The 26,073-nt window shown below is 42.3% G+C and overlaps 1 protein-coding gene across 1 annotated transcript; it reads left to right on the top strand.

Annotated features, from left to right (window-relative positions):
• Positions 1-3,807: 3,807 nt before the first annotated feature.
• On the top strand, positions 3,808-23,056 carry LOC137353886 (lecithin retinol acyltransferase-like). Its single transcript, XM_068020113.1, has 2 exons — positions 3,808-4,331; positions 22,680-23,056. Exons 1-2 carry the CDS (start codon positions 3,876-3,878, stop codon positions 22,830-22,832), a joined length of 609 nt encoding a protein of 202 aa, XP_067876214.1. The 5' UTR covers positions 3,808-3,875; the 3' UTR covers positions 22,833-23,056.
• The last annotated feature ends 3,017 nt before the right edge of the window (positions 23,057-26,073 follow it).

The raw sequence follows: 26,073 nt of genomic DNA, 5'->3' as shown, positions 1-26,073 counted from the left end.
TCCCTGTGTCTCAGTGTGAGTGTATTCTCTCTCTCTGCCTGTGTCTCAGTGTGAGTGGACTCTCTCTCTCTCTCCCTGTGTCTCAGTGTGAGTGTATTCTCTCTCTCTGCCTGTGTCTCAGTGTGAGTGTATTCTCTCTCTCTGCCTGTGTCTCAGTGTGAGTGGACTCTCTGTCTCAGTGTGAGTGGACTCTCTCTCTCTCCGTGTCTCAGTGTGAGTGTATTCTCTCTCTCTGCCTGTGTCTCAGTGTGAGTGTATTCTCTCTCTCTGCCTGTGTCTCAGTGTGAGTGGACTCTCTGTCTCTGCCTGTGTCTCAGTGTGAGTGGACTCTCTGTCTCAGTGTGAGTGGACTCTCTCTCTCTCCCTGTGTCTCAGTGTGAGTGTATTCTCTCTCTCTGCCTGTGTCTCAGTGTGAGTGGACTCTCTGTCTCAGTGTGAGTGGACTCTCTGTCTCAGTGTGAGTGGACTCCCTGTCTCAGTGTGAGTGGACTCCCTGTCTCAGTGTGAGTGGACTCCCTGTCTCAGTGTGAGTGGACTCTCTCTCTCTGCCTGTGTCTCAGTGTGAGTGTATTCTCTCTCTCTCCCTGTGTCTCAGTGTGAGTGGACTCTCTCTCTCTCCCTGTGTCTCAGTGTGAGTGTATTCTCTCTCTCTGCCTGTATCTCAGTGTGAGTGGACTCTCTCTCTCTCCCTGTGTCTCAGTGTGAGTGTATTCTCTCTCTCTGCCTGTGTCTCAGTGTGAGTGTATTCTCTCTCTCTGCCTGTGTCTCAGTGTGAGTGTATTCTCTCTCTCTGCCTGTGTCTCAGTGTGAGTGGACTCTCTGTCTCAGTGTGAGTGGACTCTCTGTCTCAGTGTGAGTGGACTCTCTCTCTCTCCGTGTCTCAGTGTGAGTGTATTCTCTCTCTCTGCCTGTGTCTCAGTGTGAGTGTATTCTCTCTCTCTGCCTGTGTCTCAGTGTGAGTGGACTCTCTGTCTCTGCCTGTGTCTCAGTGTGAGTGGACTCTCTGTCTCAGTGTGAGTGGACTCTCTCTCCCTGTGTCTCAGTGTGAGTGTATTCTCTCTCTCTGCCTGTGTCTCAGTGTGAGTGGACTCTCTGTCTCAGTGTGAGTGGACTCTCTGTCTCAGTGTGAGTGGACTCTCTGTCTCAGTGTGAGTGGACTCCCTGTCTCAGTGTGAGTGGACTCCCTGTCTCAGTGTGAGTGGACTCTCTCTCTCTGCCTGTGTCTCAGTGTGAGTGTATTCTCTGTCTCAGTGTGAGTGGACTCACTCTCTCTCCCTGTGTCTCAGTGTGAGTGGACTCTCTCTCTCTCCCTGTGTCTCAGTGTGAGTGGACTCTCTCTCTCTGTCTCAGTGTGAGAAGACTCTCTGTCTCAGTGTGAGTGGACTCTCTGTCTCAGTGTGAGTGGACTCTCTCTCTCTCCCTGTGTCTCAGTGTGAGTGTATTCTCTCTCTCTGCCTGTGTCTCAGTGTGAGTGGACTCTCTGTCTCAGAGTGAGTGGACTCTCTCTCTGTCTCAGTGTGAGTGGACTCTCTCTCTCTCCCTGTGTCTCAGTGTGAGTGGACTCTCTCTCTCTCTGCCTGTGTCTCAGTGTGAGTGGACTCTCTCTCTCTCCCTGTGTCTCAGTGTGAGTGGACTCTCTCTGTCGCAGTGTGAGTGGACTCTCTCTCTCTCCCTGTGTCTCAGTGTGAGTGGACTCTCTCTCTCTCTCCCTGTGTCTCAGTGTGAGTGGACTCTCTCTGTCGCAGTGTGAGTGGACTCTCTCTCTCTCCGTGTCTCAGTGTGAGTGGACTCTCTCTCTCTCCCTGTGTCTCAGTGTGAGTGGACTCTCTCTCTCTCCCTATGTCTCAGTGTGAGTGGACTCTCTCTCTCTCCCTGTGTCTCAGTGTGAGTGTATTCTCTCTCTCTGCCTGTGTCTCAGTGTGAGTGTATTCTCTCTCTCTGCCTGTGTCTCAGTGTGAGTGGACTCTCTCTCTCTCCCTGTGTCTCAGTGTGAGTGGACTCTCTCTCTCTCCCTGTGTCTCAGTGTGAGTGGACTCTCTCTCTCTGCCTGTGTCTCAGTGTGAGTGGACTCTCTCCGTCGCAATGTGAGTGGACTCTCTCTCTCTCCGTGTCTCAGTGTGAGTGGACTCTCTCTCTCTCCCTGTGTCTCAGTGTGAGTGGACTCTCTCTCTCTCCCTGTGTCTCAGTGTGAGTGGACTCTCTCTCTCTCCCTGTGTCTCAGTGTGAGTGTATTCTCTCTCTCTGCCTGTGTCTCAGTGTGAGTGTATTCTCTCTCTCTGCCTGTGTCTCAGTGTGAGTGGACTCTCTCTCTCTCCCTGTGTCTCAGTGTGAGTGGACTCTCTCTCTCTCCCTGTGTCTCAGTGTGAGTGTATTCTCTCTCTCTGCCTGTGTCTCAGTGTGAGTGGACTCTCTCTCTCTCTCCCTGTGTCTCAGTGTGAGTGTATTCTCTCTCTCTGCCTGTGTCTCAGTGTGAGTGGACTCTCTCTCTCTCTCCCTGTGTCTCAGTGTGAGTGGACTCGCTCTCTCTGCCTGTGTCTCAGTGTGAGTGTATTCTCTCTCTCTGCCTGTGTCTCAGTGTGAGTGGACTCTCTCTCTCTCTCCCTGTGTCTCAGTGTGAGTGGACTCTCTCTCTCTCCCTGTGTCTCAGTGTGAGTGGACTCTCTCTCTCTCCCTGTGTCTCAGTGTGAGTGGACTCTCTCTCTCTCTCCCTGTGTCTCAGTGTGAGTGTATTCTCTCTCTCTGCCTGTGTCTCAGTGTGAGTGGACTCTCTCTCTCTCTCCCTGTGTCTCAGTGTGAGTGGACTCTCTCTCTCTCCCTGTGTCTCAGTGTGAGTGGACTCTCTCTCTCTGCCTGTGTCTCAGTGTGAGTGGACTCTCTCTCTCTCCCTGTGTCTCAGTGTGAGTGGACTCTCTCTCTCTCTCCCTGTGTCTCAGTGTGAGTGTATTCTCTCTCTCTGCCTGTGTCTCAGTGTGAGTGGACTCTCTCTCTCTCTCCCTGTGTCTCAGTGTGAGTGTATTCTCTCTCTCTGCCTGTGTCTCAGTGTGAGTGGACTCTCTCTCTCTCTCCCTGTGTCTCAGTGTGAGTGGACTCTCTCTCTCTCCCTGTGTCTCAGTGTGAGTGGACTCTCTCTCTCTGCCTGTGTCTCAGTGTGAGTGGACTCTCTCTCTCTCCCTGTGTCTCAGTGTGAGTGGACTCTCTCTCTCTCCCTGTGTCTCAGTGTGAGTGTATTCTCTCTCTCTGCCTGTGTCTCAGTGTGAGTGGACTCTCTCTCTCTCTCCCTGTGTCTCAGTGTGAGTGTATTCTCTCTCTCTGCCTGTGTCTCAGTGTGAGTGTATTCTCTGTCTCAGTGTGAGTGGACTCTCTCTCTCTCCCTGTGTCTCAGTGTGAGTGGACTCTCTCTCTCTCCCTGTGTCTCAGTGTGAGTGGACTCTCTCTCTCTGCCTGTGTCTCAGTGTGAGTGGACTCTCTCTCTCTCTCCCTGTGTCTCAGTGTGAGTGTATTCTCTCTCTCTCCCTGTGTCTCAGTGTGAGTGTATTCTCTCTCTCTGCCTGTGTCTCAGTGTGAGTGGACTCTCTCTGTCGCAGTGAGTGGACTCTCTCTGTGAATGAAGTTTCCTGTCGCTCCGGGCACGCGCTCGGCTTTGCTCCTCCTGCAGTCGCCGAATGGAACTCTCGTCGCCACCAATGGCAGGGGCTGAAATCCCAGCAGCAGCCAATCAGACTTTGTGTTTTGGTGTGGCCACATGCGGGGTTGCGGGTATAAATAACGGGGCGCGGGGAGTTTGCAGATGGAGCTCAGACAGCGGGTGTGTGAAGAGTGGGTTTGAGGGACAATCAGCAATCAATAATAATAAATAATAACTATTTACTGCCAGAATGGCCTCTGAGTCAGACAGCAACGCAAATTACTGGCAGATAGCCTCGCTTAAAAGAGGCGATCTGCTGGAAGTGCCACGGACGCTTTTCACGCACTATGGTATTTATCTGGGAGATGCGAAGGTTGCTCACCTGATGCCCGACATCCTGCCCGTGTTTACCGATGACATGAAGCTCATTCGCGATGTGGTGACCAACCAGCGGCTCATTTTAGGCGTCATTTCCCGGAACGCGAGAATCAGAGTGGACTCGGTGGAAGATTTTGCCTACGGAGCCTGTATTATAGTGAACCACATGGACACAGTGTGCAAGAAGCCGGCACTTCCCAATGAAGAGGTTGCAAGGCGAGCAGAGAAGCTGGTGGGAAGCACAGAGTACAGCCTGTTGTGGAACAACTGTGAGCATTTTGTTACTTATTGTAGATATGGTACCGCAGTGAGCGTCCAGACTGACAAGGTAAAGTTCTCGTACATGCTTGTGATCTGACCTGTATCTTTAAGTTTCTAATATATAAAACGCATTTTCATTATATTGCGTACTCATTCTTGCAAAACTCTTTTTAGGTTCTATTCTAGGCTACTTATTTGGATCTGGATTCGTAGTTGGGTTTTAATTCAATTAAGATAATTTGCCTATCCATATAGGCTGTGGTTTGGGGGAAACCAATGCATTCTCAGCACAATAAATACAACTTTTCTCTTGTAAATATAATTCGTGTTTGGCAGATGCTTTAATTTGAATTGAACGAAACATGTACTCTTAAAATGGCTTCTGTAAATATCCTTGGCTGCTCCTAATGCCTCCGACACCCCGCTTTGGAGTCAGCGGAAACTTCAATATTGACCCCAAATGTCCATCATCAGACTGAGTGCCAGGACAGCACATTCTGCAAACTCCTTGTTTTCAACACGCTGAGACACGTTTCCTTTCAATAGGAAATTCTAAAGCTATTGGGGTCGAAATGGTAAGACAACTATGAAAATCAGCAGTATTTTTTAGGTAGGTCTGCAACACCGTGTTCCGTCCTTGTATCAATACACTATTCCAGGCCGTGCTAGAGCATAGATTTGTTTTTGTCCAGGTTCGTATTTCCAAAAGAGTAAGGGTAAATAATCGATTTCTAAAAGTAGGTTTACCACATGCACAATATTTTCTTTACGGGCCAGCATTGGTGATGGGAATTGACCATTTAAATGTCAAGAAAGTAATCGGTAATAGACTATTGATAGTTTGGCGAAAAGCATTTGATCTGCTTTGGTGCTTTTAATAAAAAAAAAAGCTGTCCCTGTCCGAAACTTGTAATGCGCCAGAAGGTCCCAAGCGCAAATTTGTTTTCTTCCCCCAAACTGCAACATTTTAAAAGAATTAAATAACATTTATTTTTCATATGACTTGTGTTTAATTTTCTCAGTACAGTGCAAATGCAAGGTATAGTAATGTATTGGATTTCGCTGTCTCTTGGTCTTTTTTAATTTCTCTTTTTGTAAGGTCTTTTTTTTTGTCTTTTTGAATAAAGCCTCAGTTCGTCTGCATCCTTTTGTGATATTCTTAAAGGAATAATGAGTATAAATTGGCTACATGACTATCGAGCTGGGAATGGTCCGAACAGGATGTTGCTATTGGTATCCATGTACCTTTTTTTTTTCTGGTCTCAGACCAAGCAATATTCTGGAGCACACGTTACTGGCATTTGGGCTCAAGTAGCAGAATCACAGGCTCTGAATTCAAGGACCACATCAAAATAATTGTAAGGGAGGCCTTCCGAAAAATCTGAGCCGCAATAGTCTATCAAACGCAAATTGTTTCCACACGGAAGCGAGCCATTTTTTAAAACCTGGTAATTTTATATTGTTACCTGGATAGTGCAGTATTGGAATTTAGTGACTTGTTGGATTTTACTACTGTTTAAGGTGTTTGATTATCACGGTCATTTTTTTAAACTTTTGGATTGTATTTGGCACTTCCATTTTACATTGCAATACTGTTTCGGCACCATCTCTTCCCGCAACAAGTCTGTTCACAGCTGCTTGGGCGTTCCCTTTGAACATTCCTATTTGGGAGAAAGACTTGTACTATTGCATGTGACATTTGCTCATCCCGGAGTCATGTCGGAGGAGATTTGCTTCTTTCCATCCATGAATCATGCGTCAGTGTGTGCCATTTCCTTAAACAGGACCTCCTTACAAGTTACACTACAGGGATGCCTTTGGATCTGGCACTAACCACAACACTACATCTCTAGTCGGGTCCTTCCAGGCCAAAATTGGATACAATTTTGGATCCGTCTTTGGACTAACTTATCAAACAAGTGACCAGAACTTTGTTTGCTGGATTAAAAACTCAGTGGAAAGGCAGCAACAGCACTTTATTAAAAAAAAAATCGGGTTGCAGTTACTAAACACACACAGCCTCATTGGTGCACATATGCCCACCCAGGCCCCTAACAATCTTATGGTTTAGGTTACAGGAAATGATACTATGTGGTGTTCCACAAGAACTGAGTCATGCAAGTTGATGCACAATATCCGAGAAACTGCTATAATTAATTCACTTTGTGGAATCCATTGTTTTTTTTCCCCATTATTTGAAAGAACAGATGGGATTGAGGATAGTTACTGGGTTGCTGGCCATTGACACCTTTTGAGGAAATCAATAGATTGATATGGAACACATCCTTTTCCTCTACCCAAATTCCAGTGGACCATGGTATTTGCATGCTGAAGCAGATGTACTGAGGGGTCTCCAAAGTTATTTGTCTGTCGCTTATTGCACAGTCATCACCTAAAAAGTAACAGCCCTGGGCCAAGAGAATAGTGTCCCTCCTGGGAGGAGGAAGACATCATCAAAGGTGATGTGTAGCTAGGGCAGCTCATGTCAAACATTGGGATGTTAACTTAAAGATGTAACTTAGCCATGTATTTTTAAATTCATTCGTGGGATGTGGGTGTTGCTGGCTAGGCCTGCAATTATTGCCTGTCCCCAATTGCCCTGAGAAGGTGGTGGTGAGCTGCCTTCTTGAACCACTGCAATCTTTGAGGTGTAGTTACACCAACAGTGCTGTTAGGAAGGGAATACCAGGATTTTGACCCAGTGACTGAAGGAACAGTGATATAGTTCCAAGTCAAGATGGTGTGTGCTGGTGGTTTTCCCATGCATTTGCTGCCCTTGTCCTTCTAGGCGGTAGAGGTCGCAGGTTTGGAAGGTGCTGTCGGAAGGAGCCTTGGTGAGTACACACTATGCCACTGTGCGTTGGTGGTGAAGAAAGTGAATGTTGAAGCAGGTGGATGAGGTACTAATCAAGTGGGCTGCTTTGTCCTGGATGGTGTCGAGCTTCTTGAGTGTTGGAGTTGCACCATTTCAGGCAAATGGAGAGTATTCCATCACACTCCTGACTTGTGCCTTGTAGATGGTAGACTGGTATTGGGGAGTCAGGAGGTGAATTACTTGCCACAGCATTAATAGTCTGACCTGCTCTTGTTGCCACAGCATTTATGTGGCTGGCCCAGTTCAGTTTTGGGTCAATGGTAACCCCCAGGATGTTAGTGGAGGATTCAGCAATGATCATGCCATTGAACATCAAGGGGAGATGGTTAGATTCCCTCTTGCTTGAGATGGTCATTGCCTGGCACTTGTGTGGCATGAATATTACTTGCCATTTATTAGCTGAAACCTGGATGTTGTCTAAGTCTTGCTGCATTTGAACACAGGCTACTTCAGTATCTGAGGAGTCGTGAACAGTGCTGAACGTTGTGTAATCATCAGCAAACATCCCCACTTCTGACCACCTGATGGAGGGAAGGTCATTGATAAAGCAGCTGAAGATGGTTGGGCCTAGGACACTACCCTGAGGAACTTCTGCAGTGAGTGATGTCCTGGGACTGAGATGATTGACCTCCAACAACCACAACCATCTTCCTTTGTGCTAGCTTTGACTCCAACCAGCAGAGGGTTTTCCTCCTGATTCCGATTGATTCCAGTTTTGCTAGGGCTCCTTGGTGCCAAACTTGGTCAAATACTGCCTTGATGTCAAGGGCAGTCGCTTTCACCTCACCTCTGGAGTTCAGTTCTTTTGTCCATGTTTGGACCAAGGCTGTAATGAAGTCAGGAGCTGAGTGATCACATCAGTGAGCAGGTTATTGCTGAGTAAGTGCCATTTGATAGCACTGTCGACAACACCTTCCATCACTTTGCTGATGATCGAGAGTAGACTGATGGGACGGTAATTGGCCGGGTTGGATTTGTCTTGCTTTTTGTGCACAGGACATACCTGTGCAATTTTCCACATTGCTGGGGAGATGCCAGTGTTGTAGCTCTACCGGAACACCTTGGGTAGGGGCACGGCCAGTTCTGGAGCACAAGTCTTCAGTACTATGGCCGGGATGTTGTTGGGGCCCGTAGCCTTTTCAGTATCCAGTGTCTTCAGCTGCTCTTGAGTGAATCGAATTGGCTGAAGACTGGCATCTGGGGACCTCGGGGAGGCCAAGATAGATAATCCACTCGGCACTTCTGCCTGAAGATGGATGCAAACGCTTCGGCCTTGTCTTTTGCACTAGTATACTGGGCTCCTCCATCGTTGAGGATGGGGATATTTGTGGAGCCTCCTCCTGTTTGTTCACACCACTGCCATTCATGAATGGATGTGGCAGGACTGCAGAGCTTTGATCTGATCCGTTGGTTGTGGGATCACTTAGCCTTGTCTATCGCATACTGTTTCTGCTGTTTGGCATGTAAGTAGTCCTGTGTTGTAGCTTCACCAGGCTGACCCCTCATTTTTAGCTATGCCTGGTGCTGCTCCTGGCATGCCCTTCCACACTGTTTGAACCAGGGTTGGTCCCCTCACTTGATGGTAAGTTTAGAGTGGGAGCTATGCCAGGTCATGAGGCTACAGATTGTGTTGGAATACAATTCTGCTGCTGCTGATGGCCCACAGATGCCCAGTTTTGAGTTGCTAGATCTGTTCATAATCTATCCCATTGAGCACAGTGGTAGTGCCACACAACACAATGGTGGGTATCCTTAATGTGAAGACCGGATTTTGTCCCCGCAAGTAGTGGTCATTCCTATCAATACTGTCATGGACAGATGCATCTGCAACAGGATTCTGAGGACTAAGTCAGGTAAGTGTTTTTTTCCCCTCTTTGTTCCCTCGCCACCTGCCGCAGACTCAGTCTAGCAGCTATGTCCTTTAGGACTCGGTCAGCAGTGGTGCTACCGAGCCAAGCTTGGTGATGGGCAGTGAAGTCTCCCACCCAGAGTACATTCTACACCCTTGCTACCCTCTGTTTCCTGCAATTGGTGTTCAACATGGAGAAGCACTGATTCATCGGTTGAGGGGGGGGGGGTGGGGAGGTGGTTTTGGTGGCTGTAGGTGGTATTCATCAGACCAAGTAAGGATGGCAGATTTTTTTCCCTAAAGGACTTTAGTAAACCAGATGGGTTTTTACAACGATTGACAATGGTATAATCATCACCATTAGATTAGCTTTTAGTTCCAGATTTATTAATTCAATTCAATATACCACGGTGGGATTTGAACCCATGTCCCCAGAGCATTAGCCTGGGCCTCTGATTACCACCACGCCACGGCCTCCCCTGTGCATGAAGAGTGATATCCTTCTGAGCAAGACTATGCAGACCTATGAATGCTGCCATCTACTGTAACCAACTGTATTTTACTACTATACAGAACCATCAACTCCTTCTGCTCCCGCCTTCTGTCTGAGGAAGTCTCCATTTAATTTTGGGTTAAATTTGGTCAATTTGGCAACCATAAAGTAATGGCTGCAAACTCTGATTTTAGCACGTGTGGCTAACTTTTTTTTTCTAATGGACCTGTTTCAGGGCTGTAATGCAGTAAGTACAGGAGGGATAACCTATTTATGTGGTGAAGCAGGAGACAATGCTATGCTTTGCATGTGACCTGACAATTGTGTAAGCCAGTCTAACATTGACTTGGTGTACACCTCAAACTTGACTACCCGTGCAATATTTTTGTTAAAATTGTTACTATATTGGCAAAAAATTTACTCTGAAATTCAGTAAAACTCCTGAAAATATTAGTTGTTTCTTGCTTGGAGGCAATTCACTTTTGTTCAGGAGTTTTCAGTGCGGGGTACTAAAAAAAAAAAAAAAAACCATTCTAGAAAGCCCTAAACAAATTGGCGAATGTACACTAATGAAGGCTAGGTATTACTCTACCTTTTACTAGTAACCGAAATGCATAGACCTAAACTAAAATTTTTGATGGTGTAATGAAGTGGCAATGCGATTTTTACAAACCTATTCACATTGCATCGTTACATTTTTTTTCTTCTCTAAGTGCTGCCCCTTGGCGACATCTGGAAAACACTGCATCAGTTTCCTTCAGTTGTTGGCTGACAACACCCAGCTCTACCTCACCACTGCCTGCCTCAAATCCTCCACAGGTCTCTTGAATCAGACTGCTTGTCCAACATCTAGCAAATATTCGGAAGACCAAAGCCACTGCCTTTGGTCCCACTACAAACTCAGTTTCCCAGCCACCAACTCCATCTCTCTCCCTGGCACCTGTCTGAGGCTGAACCAGACTGTTCATAACCTTGGTGTCATTTGACTCTTAGGTGAGCTTCCAACCATATTTGTGCCATCACTGTGACCACCTATTTACACCTCTAACATCACCTGCCTCCACCTGTGACTTTCCTCATTGGTTCCTGAAACCCTCATCCATTCCTTTTATTATCTCCAGACTTGAGTATTCCAGTACACTTCTGGCCAGCCTGCCATGTTCCACTGTTTGTAAACTTGAGTCCATCCAAAACTCTGCTGCCCATGCCCTTACTCATCACCCCATTGCTCACTAACCTACATTGGCTCTCGATTAAGCAATGCCTCTTTTAAAAAAAATTCTCATCTTTGTTTTCAAATTCATGGCTGTGCCTCTCCCTATCTCTACCCTCCTCCAGACTAAGATGCCCTGATATCTGCGCTGTGCTAATTCTGACCTGTTGAGCAGCCCTGATCCACGATTGGTGGCTATGCCTTCAGCTGCCTGGACGCTAAGCTCTGGAATTCCCTCCCTACACCTCTCTGATTCTCTACCTTTTCCTCCTTTAATGTGCTGCTTAAAACATAGATCTTTGACCAAACCTTTAGTCATCTGTCTAATGTCTCCTTACGTGGCTTGGTGTCAAATTTTGTTAACATTCCTGTGACGCACCCTGGGATGTTTTACTACGTTAAAGGCACTATGTTAATACAAGTTGTTTATTTACAATTCTTTCAACAGTAATATGACAGTAGAAACAAAACTCATTGGTAGATGGATATTTCCTTCAAATAATAGCTAAATAATCAACATGTTTTCAGTTGGTACTTATAACTAAAGAGTTTGCTTAATTGAATGTGAACAGGTTAATGACAATATTTAAATTAATGCAATGTAGCATGTCATCAGCAGCATATATTCCTTTTTTAATTGGACACTAATACTCAAAATGGTGGTTACGTTGTCCTAAATTGATGTGAAAACATTTTAAACTGAATTTCTGCAAAACCCAAAAGGGTGAATTCAAAATATGTACTTTTTTTATATTTAAGAAAAAATTCATTAATTTTTTTTTTAAATCCTTTTTTATGTCAGAAGGTTACATATTCTCAAGAGTTCATTTTAGGACTGCATTCAATAATACTTACTTTCACAATACCTACACGTAAAATAAATGATGGTCATAAATAGTTATACATTCGGATATGGGGTTCTTGATGGCCAGGCTAGGGTCATGCTTGGTCTGGGGTTTCTGTAATTAGTTTGATGTTTGGGGATATTGATAGGAGGAGAGGGGTGCATGGCACAGCCATGAATTTGAAAACTAGGATGAGTTGCTGCAAAGGTTACATGTCTCTGTTGTCATTGCGCATATTTGCATTTGTCTACTCAGCAGGTAGCCCTGGGGCTGGAGATATTATGGAAGTTTTCTTCAGATTTATAAAGTTTACAGTTACATTTTTGAGGGTGCTGATGACATCAAAGGAACTGATTTGGATTCCATTAGTATGAGGCGGTTGACCTAACAAAGCAAATCCGATTACAGAAGCATTCTGGCTTCGCACATTTGCTTTGACCCCCATTCTGTTGCTCAGTATCTTCAAGCTAGGTGCCCTGGTGACATAGTTGCTGAAACACTTGTAAGGTTCTTTAACTAGTCTTAGATTATAGAATCATAATGGCACAGAAGGAGGCCATTTGGCCCATCAAGTCCATGCAGGCTCTTTCTAGAGCAATCCCATTTTGCTGCTCTATCTCTGCAGCCCTGTAAGTTTATTTACCTCAAGTGCCCATTTGATTTCAAAAGGAAATTGTTCATTGGCTTCACTTCCACCACCCTTATAGGCAGTGAGCTCCAGGTCATTACCACACACTGCAGAAAACGTTCTTCTTCACATCTTCTGTACCTGTTTCTTTTTAAGGCAGTGATTCATGTGGAGGTATGACTTCACATCAACTGGAAACCCTTCAAAATTTCACCGAACTAATTACTTTTCAACTGTGACCTGATATAGTGACTGTCTGAATATCTTTCAACCACCTACTGCATCATAGCAGAGTTTGATGCTGTCGTGCATTTACACTTCTGGCAGAGGTGATGAGTGGGGAATGAAAGACGTTGCTGAGGGTCATCAAAACAACCTCGGTGTAATCAAACAAAACTGATGCTGGGAAAAGGAGACATTAAGAAGGGTGACCAGAAGCTTTATCAGAGAGAGGTGGGTTCTCAAGGTGAGTTTTGAAGGAAGAGAGGGAGGTGGGAGAGGTACAGCGGTTTAGAGAGGGACTTCGAGTGTGGGGCCTGGACAACTTAAGTTTCTGTAAGTAATATTTGAACTGAGCAATGGTGAAACGAGTCAGAATTCCCACAATTTCAGTATTAGTAATGGCAATCTTAGTCATGCTGCAGTAATTAAAAAGAGCATGTGATGTGGCAAGATGCTGCAAGTTAACTATTTCCCTTTCCATCCCAGTCGAGCCAGCATAAGTATGATTCATGGATCAGAATGTCATCTAGTGTTATAGCACAAATCTGACTGCAGAGAGATAAAGCAAACTCTCCTACAATAACCAGTTACAATATACAGGCTTTCTCTCTGGACCCAAACTCAGCTGCCTCCTGGATATAGCTTAATTTCCTTTTGGCTTATGTTTATACCCCACCTGTATCCTATTTGTTGAATTGGGCCCTCCTCCGCTCCATACCCGACTTGATACTCTGCTGATGACCTGCTCCCCAGCAGCAATCCCAAGCTCTAGTTCCTGGAGATGCCCATTGCTTCCCTTTACTCTACACGAGGCATCCTCCAGCACACCCATTTTAATTGTTGAGATGGGGAGTGATTTTTTTTTTCAAATCCACTCTGTCCAGGGGTACGGGGCAGGGGAGCTGTTTAAAATAGAGCGTATTTGACGATCTCCCGCTCCTTCTGTTATTGAACTGGTCACCATTTTAAACACTCACTGCATTTAGTTGGCCGAGGGGCATGTCGGAAGCAGGCATACGCAAAGATCCCTCTAATTTCTTTTTGCTGCGTGTGGCCTGCTTGTTGCACTGTGTTTAAGGTTTTAAAGGTCTTTAAGGTTTCCATGCAGCGTGCACCTTTATAGGCAATATCGGTTATGCACAGCTTTTTTTGGTCCCTTGCACTATAAATTCCAGATTGCTGCATGGCCACACTGTGCAGCTTGGAGGGAACATTGTGCAGGAGCCTCATAAATTTATGTTAATAGGGGTTCTCTTATGTCCAAAGCCTTGATTGCATTTAGCTGAGGCCTGAACAGGGAAACGATTCCAAACCCCACATCTATATCCCCTTGCTCTAGACCCTTCAATCACTGAAGACTGTGTCCATCCTGTTTTAATTTTAAAGACCCATAGGGATGGGTAATAAATACTGGCCTGGCCGGAGACGCCCATATCACCATAAACAAATAAAAAAAAACACTCCATGATCTCAGTTGCTCTTCCTTATTTTAACTTGTACTTCCTCACCAGGCAGCATCCTGGTGAATCCATGTTGTGCCCATTTTTTTCAATCTCAATATACTTTCAGTAGATTGTAGCCCAAAACTGTGAACAGTACTCCAACTGTGGTCTTGCTACGGTGTTCTTATGTATTTGTCACCATTGCATCTTAACTTTTCTAATTTATACCTCTCGCTGTAAAATCTGTAATTCATAATTTTTTTTCAAAACATAGCCTTGTACATCTTGGATACTATTAATTCCTTGTAAACACAAACCTCCCAATCCCTCTTCTTCCACAGCAGTGTTTTTCCCCATTCAAAGTATAATTAAAATTCTTGTCATTTATCACTCTCCCAAATCTCATGACTATTTTATTTCTTCTTGCTGAGATTTTCTCGTATTCGCATCTTTTTTTTTAGTATTCTGCGTCATTACTAGGCCTTTATGCTCTTTTATAAAGGTGGATGTATTATGAACCCTTTGTCACTTCTGGCAGTAAATGGTAGAAGTGGTAGGGACAAATCTGGAGCCGGCAGAAGAACGCCTGAAATTTGTATCATATTCTGCGTGAGTTATGTCGACTGCTTAGCATCATCTTTAGCTGAAAATCTAGACTACTGTTTAGTCAAGCCACTCACTGAAGGTTGTTACTTTGACATGACATGGCTTGGTTTCAGAGAACACTGGACTGTTTTGTATACAGAGCAGTGGCAAAGCTCAAACCATTCTTTGACCAGTGGAATAACTTGTATTAAATGCTTCAATATGGAACATTTAATTTCTATTAACATGTTTCTTTGAACTGTGGGTTTCTGTGTTTCACTGCTAGACTGAGAACTGAGTGTGTATCCCTCAGGGTAGAATTACCTGGCTGACATCCCAGTCATTATGCAAATGAGTTCATGGAATTTTACTTGCTTTTAGTGCTATATACATAAATATCATGCTACCTCATGGAAGCTTTCAGTCTATAGTATTTGTTTCTAATATGACAACAAACTTTGTTTGCATTTTTGACTTCGGCTCATAAAGAACCTTTTGATGAACAGTCTTGGTTTTCTGTTCCCATATCTCTGAAGGAAACCACATCTGTTTTTCTTTTTAAAAGAAAGACTTTCAGAACATTTTCTGTAATGTCAAAGGTTCAGGAAATCAATGAGTCAAATGGTAGATATTTTATCATAGAACCATAGAAAATTGCAGTTCAGAAGGAGGTTATTCGGCCCGTCATGCATGTGTTGGTTCTTTGAAAGAGCCACTTGTTGTCTATAAACCATGCAAGTTCCTTATCCTCCAGTATGTGTCCAACTCCCTTTTTAAAACTACTTATGGAATCCGCTTCAACCACTTTTTTGGGTACAGCATTCCAGATCCTGATAACTGACTAAAAACATTTATTTTCATCTCCCCTGTTTGAACCCATGACTTCTAGTTATTAATGCACTCTTGAAGAGGGATTTTTTTTCTCCTATATGCTCTATTAAAACCTCCTCTTGTAAACCTCTCTTAGGTCACCTCTTAACCTTCTCTGTCCTAACTTTACTAACCTAGCCTTGTCAGATCCTCATAAACTTCCTCTCTATCCTTTTATATCTTTCCTGAAATACAATGCCTAGAATTGTCCATAATACTCCAGCTGAAGCTTGGCCATTAATTTATAAAGTTCTAGCCTGATCTTTTTGCTTTTATGTTCTGTTCTTCTATTTATAAACTTGGTAATACAAATGCTTTTTAACCACTCTATCAACTTGGCATGCCACCTTTTTTTGTAGGATTTGTGTATGTGGACACACAGGTTTCTCTGCTCGTCTACACTTTTCAAAATCGTGCCATTTATGGTACACCGTCTTCTATTTGTCCCCTCAAAGTGCATCACTTCTCATATCTCAGCACTGAATTCCACTTGCCATGCACTGCCCATTTCATCATCCAAACTGTCTTCCTGAAGCTTATAACCTCATCATGATCTACTTTGCCAAGTTTAACCATTCAAAACCACATCGTGGCGAAAGTTAATACTATATTTGGAATGAAATGAAGCATGGTCAACAATTTTAAGTCTCAAACTGATTGCAACAGAATTTGTTTTGCATTTTATAATCATTTTTTTCTTTTTGCTACTGATGAGCATCTTTAACTGTACAGGTTTGAGCATTTCTCAGGACTTTCCTCTATATTCTGAAATGGGCAATTTCAGAATGTTAATATATTCTGAATGATGAGACCAGAATCAGAGAGGTTCTCCTGGTGAAGATTTATTCTAGTGCTGGTTTCAAAAGCAGCTCTGACCACAGAGCTTCAATGTAATCAAGGTAGCCCTAGTGCCTCCAGAGGTATAAGAGGCTCATTGTAGTCTGGTGGATTCTCCTTGTACTGCATATAGCACTTTTAGTTCTTGTTGGCTATGAATGAAATGATCTCTTGACCTAACTATACAGCCCCCAAAAAAGGAATTGTATAGAGATCTCTCAATATTGTAAAGTCCACAGTTGGAAACAGACTGACTGACTTTTCTGCCTAGTTGCTGGTGTAAAGATTTCTGTGGTTTGTTAATCGAATAATTATTCATAGCAGCTTATGTAAGTGCCAGCCTACTGGGGGATGGGGAAAATCTGGCCAGTGGATCAAACTTAAAGGGATGTGTGCACTTAAAGTGAAGTGTCTACATATGGGAACAAATATTATTTCAGCCTTTTATCAAATTTCAAGTATGTCCGGTGTTACCAAGGGGAAGAGAAAGAAGTGCCAAGAAAAAATGAAAACCCAATGTGAAGGCACAAAGCTGATTCTGTGGGCGAGTGAGGACGTGATGGAAAAATGGTCTTGTAATTGCATGTGGTGTATACATGGAGGGTTTCCCTACTTGGAACCCCAGAAGACCTTCCCAAGAAGACAGCAATGCAGGATGCTCAGCAGGAGGTGGCAGCTACGGTCAATACTGTACATTACCCAGGCGATTTGGGAATAGGCTTGGAAGAAGATTGCGCACTTGTGGAAGCTGCCAAATTGAGGCTCCCCAACAGTACCATTTACCAGTAGATGACCTAAATACACCATACCTCAATATTTTGTCTCAACCTGTTCCACATATGCTGTTTGCTTATGCCAAGCCTTCATTGCAAACATTTAGTCTTTCATTGCATCTCATACAATACCCATTCTTCAGTAGACCTGCAAGATGCAGTGTAAACCTGAATCTGGTTATGCATCTGTTTGTCACTAAACATGTACGCTACCATTTAGCATCTCAAGACTATTTCGTACTTCTGTACAAATGTACACACCCTGTCATTTCTAGCTTTTTTTTTTGTTTAAACTTATTTTCACCTCTTGCATCCTGCTCTCCTGAAGGCATAACTCCTTGCTGCAGTGCAGTGTTACCCACCTTTTTGGTTTTCTTGAAGTGGCTGTTGATTATATATGAGCCTTGATGGAGTGCCAACTGGCTACTCAACTGCAGGGCATCACTGCCAAGCTTAATCCTCTCCTCACCTCCTCACCTGATCCCATGGGCATCAGGAACACTTTCTCTCATTCACCCCAGCCCTCTACTATGGTCAATTGTAGCAGTCTCGTTGTGTAGATAATTTCATATACTGGGGATCAAACCTGGGATCTCTGGTCCACATAGTTCTCTTACTCACTGGATAAGCTTGCAGAGTTTTTGGGGGAGCCCATGTGCACCATTGGTTCAGCATCATCACTGGTGCTTAGAGCCACCAGAAATGACCTGTTGTGTGGTGTGTTGTAAAGTTACACGTGATTCATTATACTTCAGCTGTTTTTTTTTAAACTGCACCCTACCAGGAAAGGATTAGTTGCTATTGAATCCATTCGTTGAGATGTGTGTATAATTGGCTGATCTCGTACAACTGATGGAGATGGTCCTGCCCCACGGACATGGTAGTTTGTTGCCCAGGAGACACTAGCAGATAATTGCATGCAATTGGCTGCCATGGAGCTCCTGAATTTCTAGTGAATGGACTCTTCTATACCGTTCTATGGCTTCCACAACAGCTAGTTGCATTTACACAATTGTTCTGCTGATAAATGAAATGAACTCTTCCTGTGCTGGACCCTTTTGTCCCATTTTCATTAGTTGCCTTGATGCCAGTTTTCAGTAGTGTGTTTGGAATATTGAACAAGTTGATTCCTTTCCTGATTGTTTCAGACCTTCAGTGTTTGTTTAAAAAAAGTTAATTAATTTAGGATTACTTTTGGCTTTGTAGTTTGGTCTCGAGGGTAGTCTTTTTTGTGTGTGTCTGTGTGTGTCTGTGTACTAATAAACAGAGCTAAAAGTTGTCTTTAGGTTTTCATACTTTAAATGTTTGAGTGCTGAAATTAGGATGGGTGAGTTCTCTCTTTAACCACATCCTTGAGTAGCATTCAACTCTACAAACACTACATCTGCAAACTGTAAAATCGAGCAGGAGATACAAAGTTGCAACTCCATCAAATGATTTTATTTGGAAGATTTAAAGGAGATTCTTGAGTTTTAAAATAGCTGCATGCATAAAATATTAAGAATTAAATCTAAAACACACTCAAATCAAAATATTCCCAAATACTATCATTCAAACCCACTCCTGTGATGTGATGTCCAGAACATCACTGAAAATGTGCCAATTGCAAATGGGGAGTATGGTCATGAAAAGACCATAAACTATTGATAAATATTTGTCAATAGTTGTGTCCTCATATAGCAATGCTCCAATGTATGGCGCCACACTGTGGCTAAGGTGAGAGATTGCACAAGTGACTTCCTAAGGTCCCAATCTTGTCTAGGCCTTTGGGGGAAAAAAATTAGTTGCCAAATAATTTCAACCTGTTCTTGTGGATTTCTTGGACGAAAGAGTTTTTCTCCAGGTGGTCATGGCCTAACATATTTATACAATATCTTTTCAAAAGTAGATAGCATCATATTTATATTACTTGGTACATTTTTAAATATTAATCAGCCACTCAATATTTCACATTTGGGTTCCAAGTAGAGTGAAATGATTTTATAGCTGACATTGAGTTTCTTCTAAAGGTTTTGTCATAAAATGAGGTGAAACTGCACTGATATTTACATACGCATGCAGTAACTTGTCTATTTTTAATCTTTTTAATCCTGGTATTGTGTAATCTGACAGGATTAATTAATGACCTCAGTAAAGGCACTTCTAGGTAGCAGCGACCACAATATGATTGAATGTTACATCCAGTTTGAAAGAGAGAAGAGTGAATCTAAGACTAGTATTTTAAACTTAAATAAGGGCAACTATTTGGGCATGAAAGCTGAGCTAGCTGAAGTGAACAGGATTACTAGGCTAGGAGACAGATCAATAGAGAAGCAGTGGCAGACATTCAAGGGGATATTTCAGAATACTCAGAATTTATCTTTATATTCCTCCTATACTTATTCTAAGGCGAGGACCCACCATCCGTGATTAACTAAAGTTTAAAGAAAGGATCAAACTTGAGGAAAAGGCATATAATTGCGCAAAGGTCAGGATGATTGGTCAGAATATAAAGAACGGTAGAGAATGACTAAAAGCAGGAGAAAGAAATTGGAGTATGAGAGGAAGCTAGCTAGAAATGTAAAAACAGATAGCAAGAGTTTCCATGGGTATTTAAAAAGGAAAGGAGTAAGTAGTGAGTGTTGGTCCTCCAGCGTGAGAATGGGGAGTTGATAGTAAATAATAAGGAAATGGTGGATGAAATGAAAAAATATTTTGCTTCTGTCTGCACTATAACGGATACAAAAGCAGTCCAGTAATCGCTGTAAATCAGGAGGTGGAAGAAAGAGAGGAACTTGGTGAAATTACAATCACCAGGGAAGCGGTACTGACCAAACTGATGGAGCTGCAGGCTGACAAGACCCCAGATCCTGATGGGCTTCATCCTAGGTTCTTAAAAGAGGTGTCTAATGAGGTAGTAGATGTGTTGGTGGTAATTTTTCAAAATTCGTTAGACTTGGGAAAAGTTCCGGCAGACTGGAAAATAGCAAATATAACCTCTCTATTCAAGAAGTGGGGGGGAGGCAGGAAACAGCTAACTGTAGGCTAGTTAGCTTGACGTCTGTCGTGGGGAAGGTGTTGGAATCAGGGGCTATAGCTGGGCACTTAGGAAAAACTCAAGGTAATAGGAAATAGTCAACATGGTTTTGTGAAAGGGAGATCGTGTTTAACCATTTTATTTTGGAGTTCTTTGAAGGAATAACATGAGCCTTGGATAAAGGGGAGCATGTTGATGTACTGTAACTGGATTTCCAGAGGGCATTTGACAAGGTGACACATAAAAGGTTATTGTGCAAAGTAGGAGCTCATGGTGAAGGGGGTAACATATTAGCATAGATAGAAGATTGGCTGGCAGAAAACAGAGTATGCATAAATGGGCCCTTTTCTGATTGGCAGGATGTGACGAGTGGAGTCCTGCAGGGGTCTGTGCTGGGGCTTCAACCTTTTACAATTTATATCCATGACTTAGATGAGGGGAGCGATGGCATGGTATCTAAATTTGCAGATGACAAAGATAGGTAGGAAAGTATGTTGTGAAGAGAACATAAGGCGGTTGCAGACCAGTATAGATAGGTTGAGTGAGTGGGCAAAATTCTGGCAGATGAAGTATAATGTGGGAAAATGTGAAGTTGTTCACTTTGGCAGGAAGAATAAAAAAGCAGAGTATTATTTAAACGGAGAAGGACTGCAGAACTCTGAGGTGCAGAGGGATCTGGGTGTTTTAGTGCATGAGTCACAAAAAGTTTGTATACAGGTACAGCAGGTAATAAAGAAGGCTAATGGGATGAGGGTTGTGTGACTTTGGAACTCTGCCTCAGAAGGTGGTGGAAGCAGGGTCATTGAATAAATTAAGGCGGGGTAGATAGATTCTTTTAAGGCAAGGGAATCAAAGGTTATCTGGGTAGATGAGAGTGAAATTTGAGACACACAATGGGATGCTATCCTTTATTATGAGAGGAATTGAAAATAAAAGTAAGGATGTTATGCTTCAGCTATACAGGGCATTGGTGAGACCACATCTTGAAAACTGGGTGCAGTTTTGGTCTCCTTATTTAAAGGAGGATGTGAATGCTTTGGAGGCGGTTCAGAGGAGGTTTGTTAGATTGATACCTGGAATGAGCGAGTTGTCTTATGAGGAAAGGTTGAACAGACTGGGCTTGTTTTCACTGGAGTTTAGAAGAGTGAGGGGAGACTTGATTGAACTATACAAGATCTTGACCAGGTGAATGTGGAAAGAATGTTTCCTCTTGTGGGTGAGTCCAAAACTAGGGGGCACTGTTTTTAAAAATAGGGGTTGCCCTTTTAGGACAGAAATGAGAAATTTTTTGAGGGTTGTGTGACTTTGGAACTCTGCCTCAGAAGGTGGTGGAAGCAGGGTCATTGAATAAATTAAGGCGGGGTAGATAGATTCTTTTAAGGCAAGGGAATCAAAGGTTATCTGGGTAGATGAGAGTGAAATTTGAGACACACAAATCAGCCATGAGATGCTTGAGGGGCTGAATGGCCTACTTCTGCTCCTAATTCATATGTTCGTATATCCCATTGTTTCTTTGCAATGCTGCATGCCAATTTCACTTAACATCTTACCGCAGCTTACTCTTACTCCTCCTCATCTTTGTAAAATCAGCTCTATTCCAAACTGATGCCCTTGTTTTTATACCAATTTTTCCCTTTTCTATTTGAACTTTAAAATTGGTCACTATTTGAGATGTTCACCGCCTATATTTAATGTCTCTCCCCTTGTAAGCACACAAATGTGCTGCTTGAGGAAGGAGTCCTGCACACACACTTTAGAATTTTCATTCCTTTTGGGACAATCAATGAACTGCATCTAGAACTTTATTTCCTCTGTTTTGCTGTGGTAACTAAGTAATATGGTAGAGAGGATCTTCTCACAACAAACAGTGGCTAAATTTGTATGCAATTGTGTCTTTAGGCCTAGTCAAAGATATAAAATCAATGTTGCTTTGCCGTTTAATTAAAATGCAAGAAATTACTTTTGGACTGTATTCAGAGCTTCCTTGTCTTTCCTCTCGTTTGCTATAGCAACTTGAGGAGCCTAATCCAGGGCAGGCAGACTCTGTTCATGTCAGTGACTAAATTTGTAAGGGGTTTAGATACAACCACAGCATCAAACAACGGGTTTATAGAAAATGGTTGGGTTCGGTTTACCAAGTTTTAAAAGCAAAGAAAAATACAATTGTCAACAATGAAAAATATTCCAGTTATCACAGGAAAAAGGAGATTGTGCTAGTTAGTTTTTTATTTTGCTATTTTCAATTCTGAGGATTAGTGTTACTGGACATTCCATAAGGTCTCGTATAACTTGGCAGTGTCATATATAAAGACGATATGGTTAACGCAGATTAACTATTTTACAACAGAAGTGTATTTGAAAAAAATTTTTTTTTACAAGACTTCCTTGGCTGCTCCTAGATTCAAGCATGCAACCTATCTTTTAAATTGTAGGTTTTCAAACTAGGATCCCGAGACTGGAGTACTCCAAGGGGATCCCATTGGAAGGCTGGCGGTGTTAGTGACTTATTTTGCTGTATATTGAAAATAACAATAACACTTGCTCAACAGTAACACTTTATTCCCCATTTGGGTAGCTGCCATTATCCTGTGGAATTTAGTAGGGGAGGAGTCATATTCAAAAATGTTCTTGACCTTTTATTTTGTGCATGATTGCGTTTTTAAAAATTAATTTTGGTTGACCACCAAATTTTGTAAATCTGAGCCTAAACTGATACTGTCGTGCCACAATTGAATCTTGTAGTAACGTTACAATTTTTGTTTTACAGTTCTGTGAAGCAGTGAAGACTATAATCCGGGACCAGAGGAGTATTTTTGTCACTGCTGCGTTAGGGCTAGCTGGGATTTTTTGTCTTGGTTTTGGGCCCTCCACCACTCTCCCCACTGTCCTCATACCATTCTTCCTATGGATGGCTGGCTAATTTGCGCAGTGACCTCAAAATGCAATGTAAATATGTGTTATAGCTTATCAATTATGTACAAAGAGGAGGGATGCAATTTATTAATGTTTGTTTCAGTAAAATAGTTGGGCTTTTTGTGAGATGTAGCTCCATCAATACACAAAATAAAATTGTATTAGCTTATCATGTAAGCCTCTCTGACTTTTTTAAAATGGAAATGTTTGTACTGAATAGACTCCTAAAATCAAACTTTTTAATGTAACTTTCTTGATTCATAACACTATAGATGTGCTATGTTTGAAATCTTGAAAATTAAAAATTACATTGTTTTTTGCTAATTCACCTATAGTATTTTTACTTGCTTATGTTAACTGTTCAGTTTTGGCCAAACACACACTGCATATGTCCAAATGTATATTTTCTCACAGAACTTTGATAGTTGGGATTTTTTTTAATTGCCAACCATAGATATTGTGGTGTGGGTCCTAAACATGTACAGGTTAAGAAATAAAATGCTTCTTATTTTTAACTATGAGTAGATTTATTTTGTCTGCATGTTTTCACAAGCAAGTCCTCACTAAACATAATATCTTTCCAATTTCATCTCTTCTATATAGTTTTAAATTACATATATGAAGTAGTCTTCAATTCATAATTAAAATTCACATGTTTTGAACAGAGTAACTATTTTACTGGAAGAAGCAATGATGGTGAGCTAATCCTTGTGGGAAATGAGATGACTATCTGGTTTCTTTAGAACCTCTCTTTACTGAGCCTACACAACATACTGTACAGCAAAATGTGTAGGAGAACATGCCCCTTGGGTATGTTAAATTGGTCTGTGTTCAGCTACATTTTACACAAAGTGGCCAGTGTAGCATTTTTTTTTTAGACTCACCAGACTTTTCTTGCAAGTATCTTGGAAACTGTTGGCAATTGCTGGAAATAGTGTTACCAAATCAGTTAGGACTCTAATACATGTGTCTTAAATTAACTGCAAGTTGTGCATTGGAACTAGCTAATCTAATTGTTAGAAACATATGGCTTGTCTGGTTTGACTTATCGGAAGTACAATTCATTTGATTTTTAAGGGTGATTTCTCCAGGGCCAGTAGGAGAAAGATTGTTTCTAGTTAGCTTAATGCCCTGTAGAATAATGTCTAGGGAAATAGTTAAATAGAGTTGAAGTGCAATGTCACTCCACCTTTGGAGGCCTAGAAAGTGAACAATTGAAATTGTAGACTCTCGTTCCTACAGCTAGTAAATTGCTCCTGGAGCTTTTCTTTAATTTAAAAAAGCAAATTCTTTTTGTTTCCTTTCTGACTTTGTTTCCCTTCTTAATCCGATCTTTCTTTCTATCCAGTTTTATCTCCTAACTCATCCTATTTCTTCTGTCAATACGGTTTCTTTCTCTATTCTTAAATGTAATTGGTTAAGGGGATAGACTACTGGTTCTAACATTCACTAAGGTTCCAAACACACTTTTGAACTCTGTCAGCTTGTACTGCCAGCATTTTGCAGTGCAAAACTTGATCTGAAAGGTAAGTGGGTTTGGGGGGGGGGGGGGGGGGGGTGGGTGGTGGTGTTGGGGGGCTGGTGAGGAGAAGATCAATTCATAAGAAACTCTGCAAGATGCCTTCCTCCAGTAAATTCTGGATGAAGTGGTGCTGAACTTGAACTTATTTTGCTTTCATCTAGGAGATAACGTGACACACACCTACGCTCCCACACTGACTGTGGATAAGATTGCTTCAAGTAGTTATCCTTATTTAAAATGGGCCAAATGCCTTGAAGGATAAAGGATGACCTTCCTGAGACTGGGGCACTGTGGAAATACAACAGACATTTTAAGTCTGAACTACAGCCTTGGAACAGGTTGAGGGAATAAATAAATATTTGCCACTGTGCTGTTATGAGGAAGCATCCTGCCAAAGGAATGTTAAGACTGTCTTCACCTGGTAGTGAATTTTTATTAGAGGTGATAGTACTCTTACCATGAATGTAGAACTGTCAAGTGATGAGCAATCTAAACCAAGATGGACAAATTTTGACCTTTTTGATCATTCCAGGACATTGCAAGTTGTAAAAGTGCAATTAAATGGTTTATAGTTTAAATACAATATTTGTCCTTTCACCATCCGGTATTATGCCAGCTGGTGTAAATGTCTGTCTGAGTGATTATAAATGATGCTTATGCCAAACTGGAAGAGGTAGAATCAGGAAAGTTAAAGGGGTGGGGTGGTGACCTTGATTACATAAGCAATGCCATCCTTGTAGTCTAGGTTAGAGTTGCAAACTAGATATATTCCTGAAGATTTGAGGAAGTGACATTTGATCATGTGATGTCAGAAGCTGGTGCACACTATTAGAGAGAGCACCAACCCCTTTTGCAAACAGTCAAATTTAGGTAAACTGAAAATGTTATTTTGGAGATGTTAGACAAAGACAGTGGACGTAGGAAATGCAGGAGTTACTATACTTGTATTTCAGAAAGCTTTAGATAAGATTCAGTAATCAAAGTCGGGGACGAGGGATTAAAATGTGCAACATGGCTACTTGGTAGGAAACAGCAGATGTAAATGGGATCTCCCAGAAATAATTTTCAGGATCCAACTTTTAATATAAACCAGTGGCATAGGGCATTGGTATTCTAAGCAAATCTCAAGTGCACTGTTTATATTAAAACAGGAAGCAGAGCATAGCTTACTTCACAAAGTATCTGATCAGCCAGTCAGTGCCACTGCAGTAATCTTGACTTTTGTGACTGTGGGCATATGCACCAGTCTGTAAAGTGGACAGTTCTACATGCTGGGGTGTGAGGGGAAGAAAAGATGTGTTTGAGTCTGTGAACTTTAAGATTTCTTACTAAAATTAATATTTATTGAATCCAACAGAGATGCAAAACTCATCATGATGGAGACCTGTAATGCGCCACTACAATAGTTACTCAAACATTAATAATGTGATTGCTCAGTTGGCCATACTGTTGGTGGTGAAATGTAGAATGCTGGTAGTTCCTGGGGATCATCCCCATGTTGCAACTTTATTATTTCTGCCATGCTGTTCAGACTTGACGAAGAGTACAAGCCATGCAATTCACCCAGCTACTTTTGTACAACTTCAGTGCACAACTCTAAAAAGACACTGCCAGAATCTTGGGAACATTGTATTGCCCAATCTTCTTGGCCAAGGAAAGGTGCACTGCAAAAGAGGGAATTTAAGTTACTATTTTCCTGGAATAAGAATTCAAATTATATAATTCT

The sequence above is a fragment of the Heterodontus francisci genome, chromosome 1, assembly GCF_036365525.1.
Source record: "Heterodontus francisci isolate sHetFra1 chromosome 1, sHetFra1.hap1, whole genome shotgun sequence".
NCBI lineage: Eukaryota > Metazoa > Chordata > Chondrichthyes > Heterodontiformes > Heterodontidae > Heterodontus > Heterodontus francisci.
Note: the sequence above shows the minus strand (reverse complement) of the source record. Positions and strands in the feature narration are given on the sequence as shown.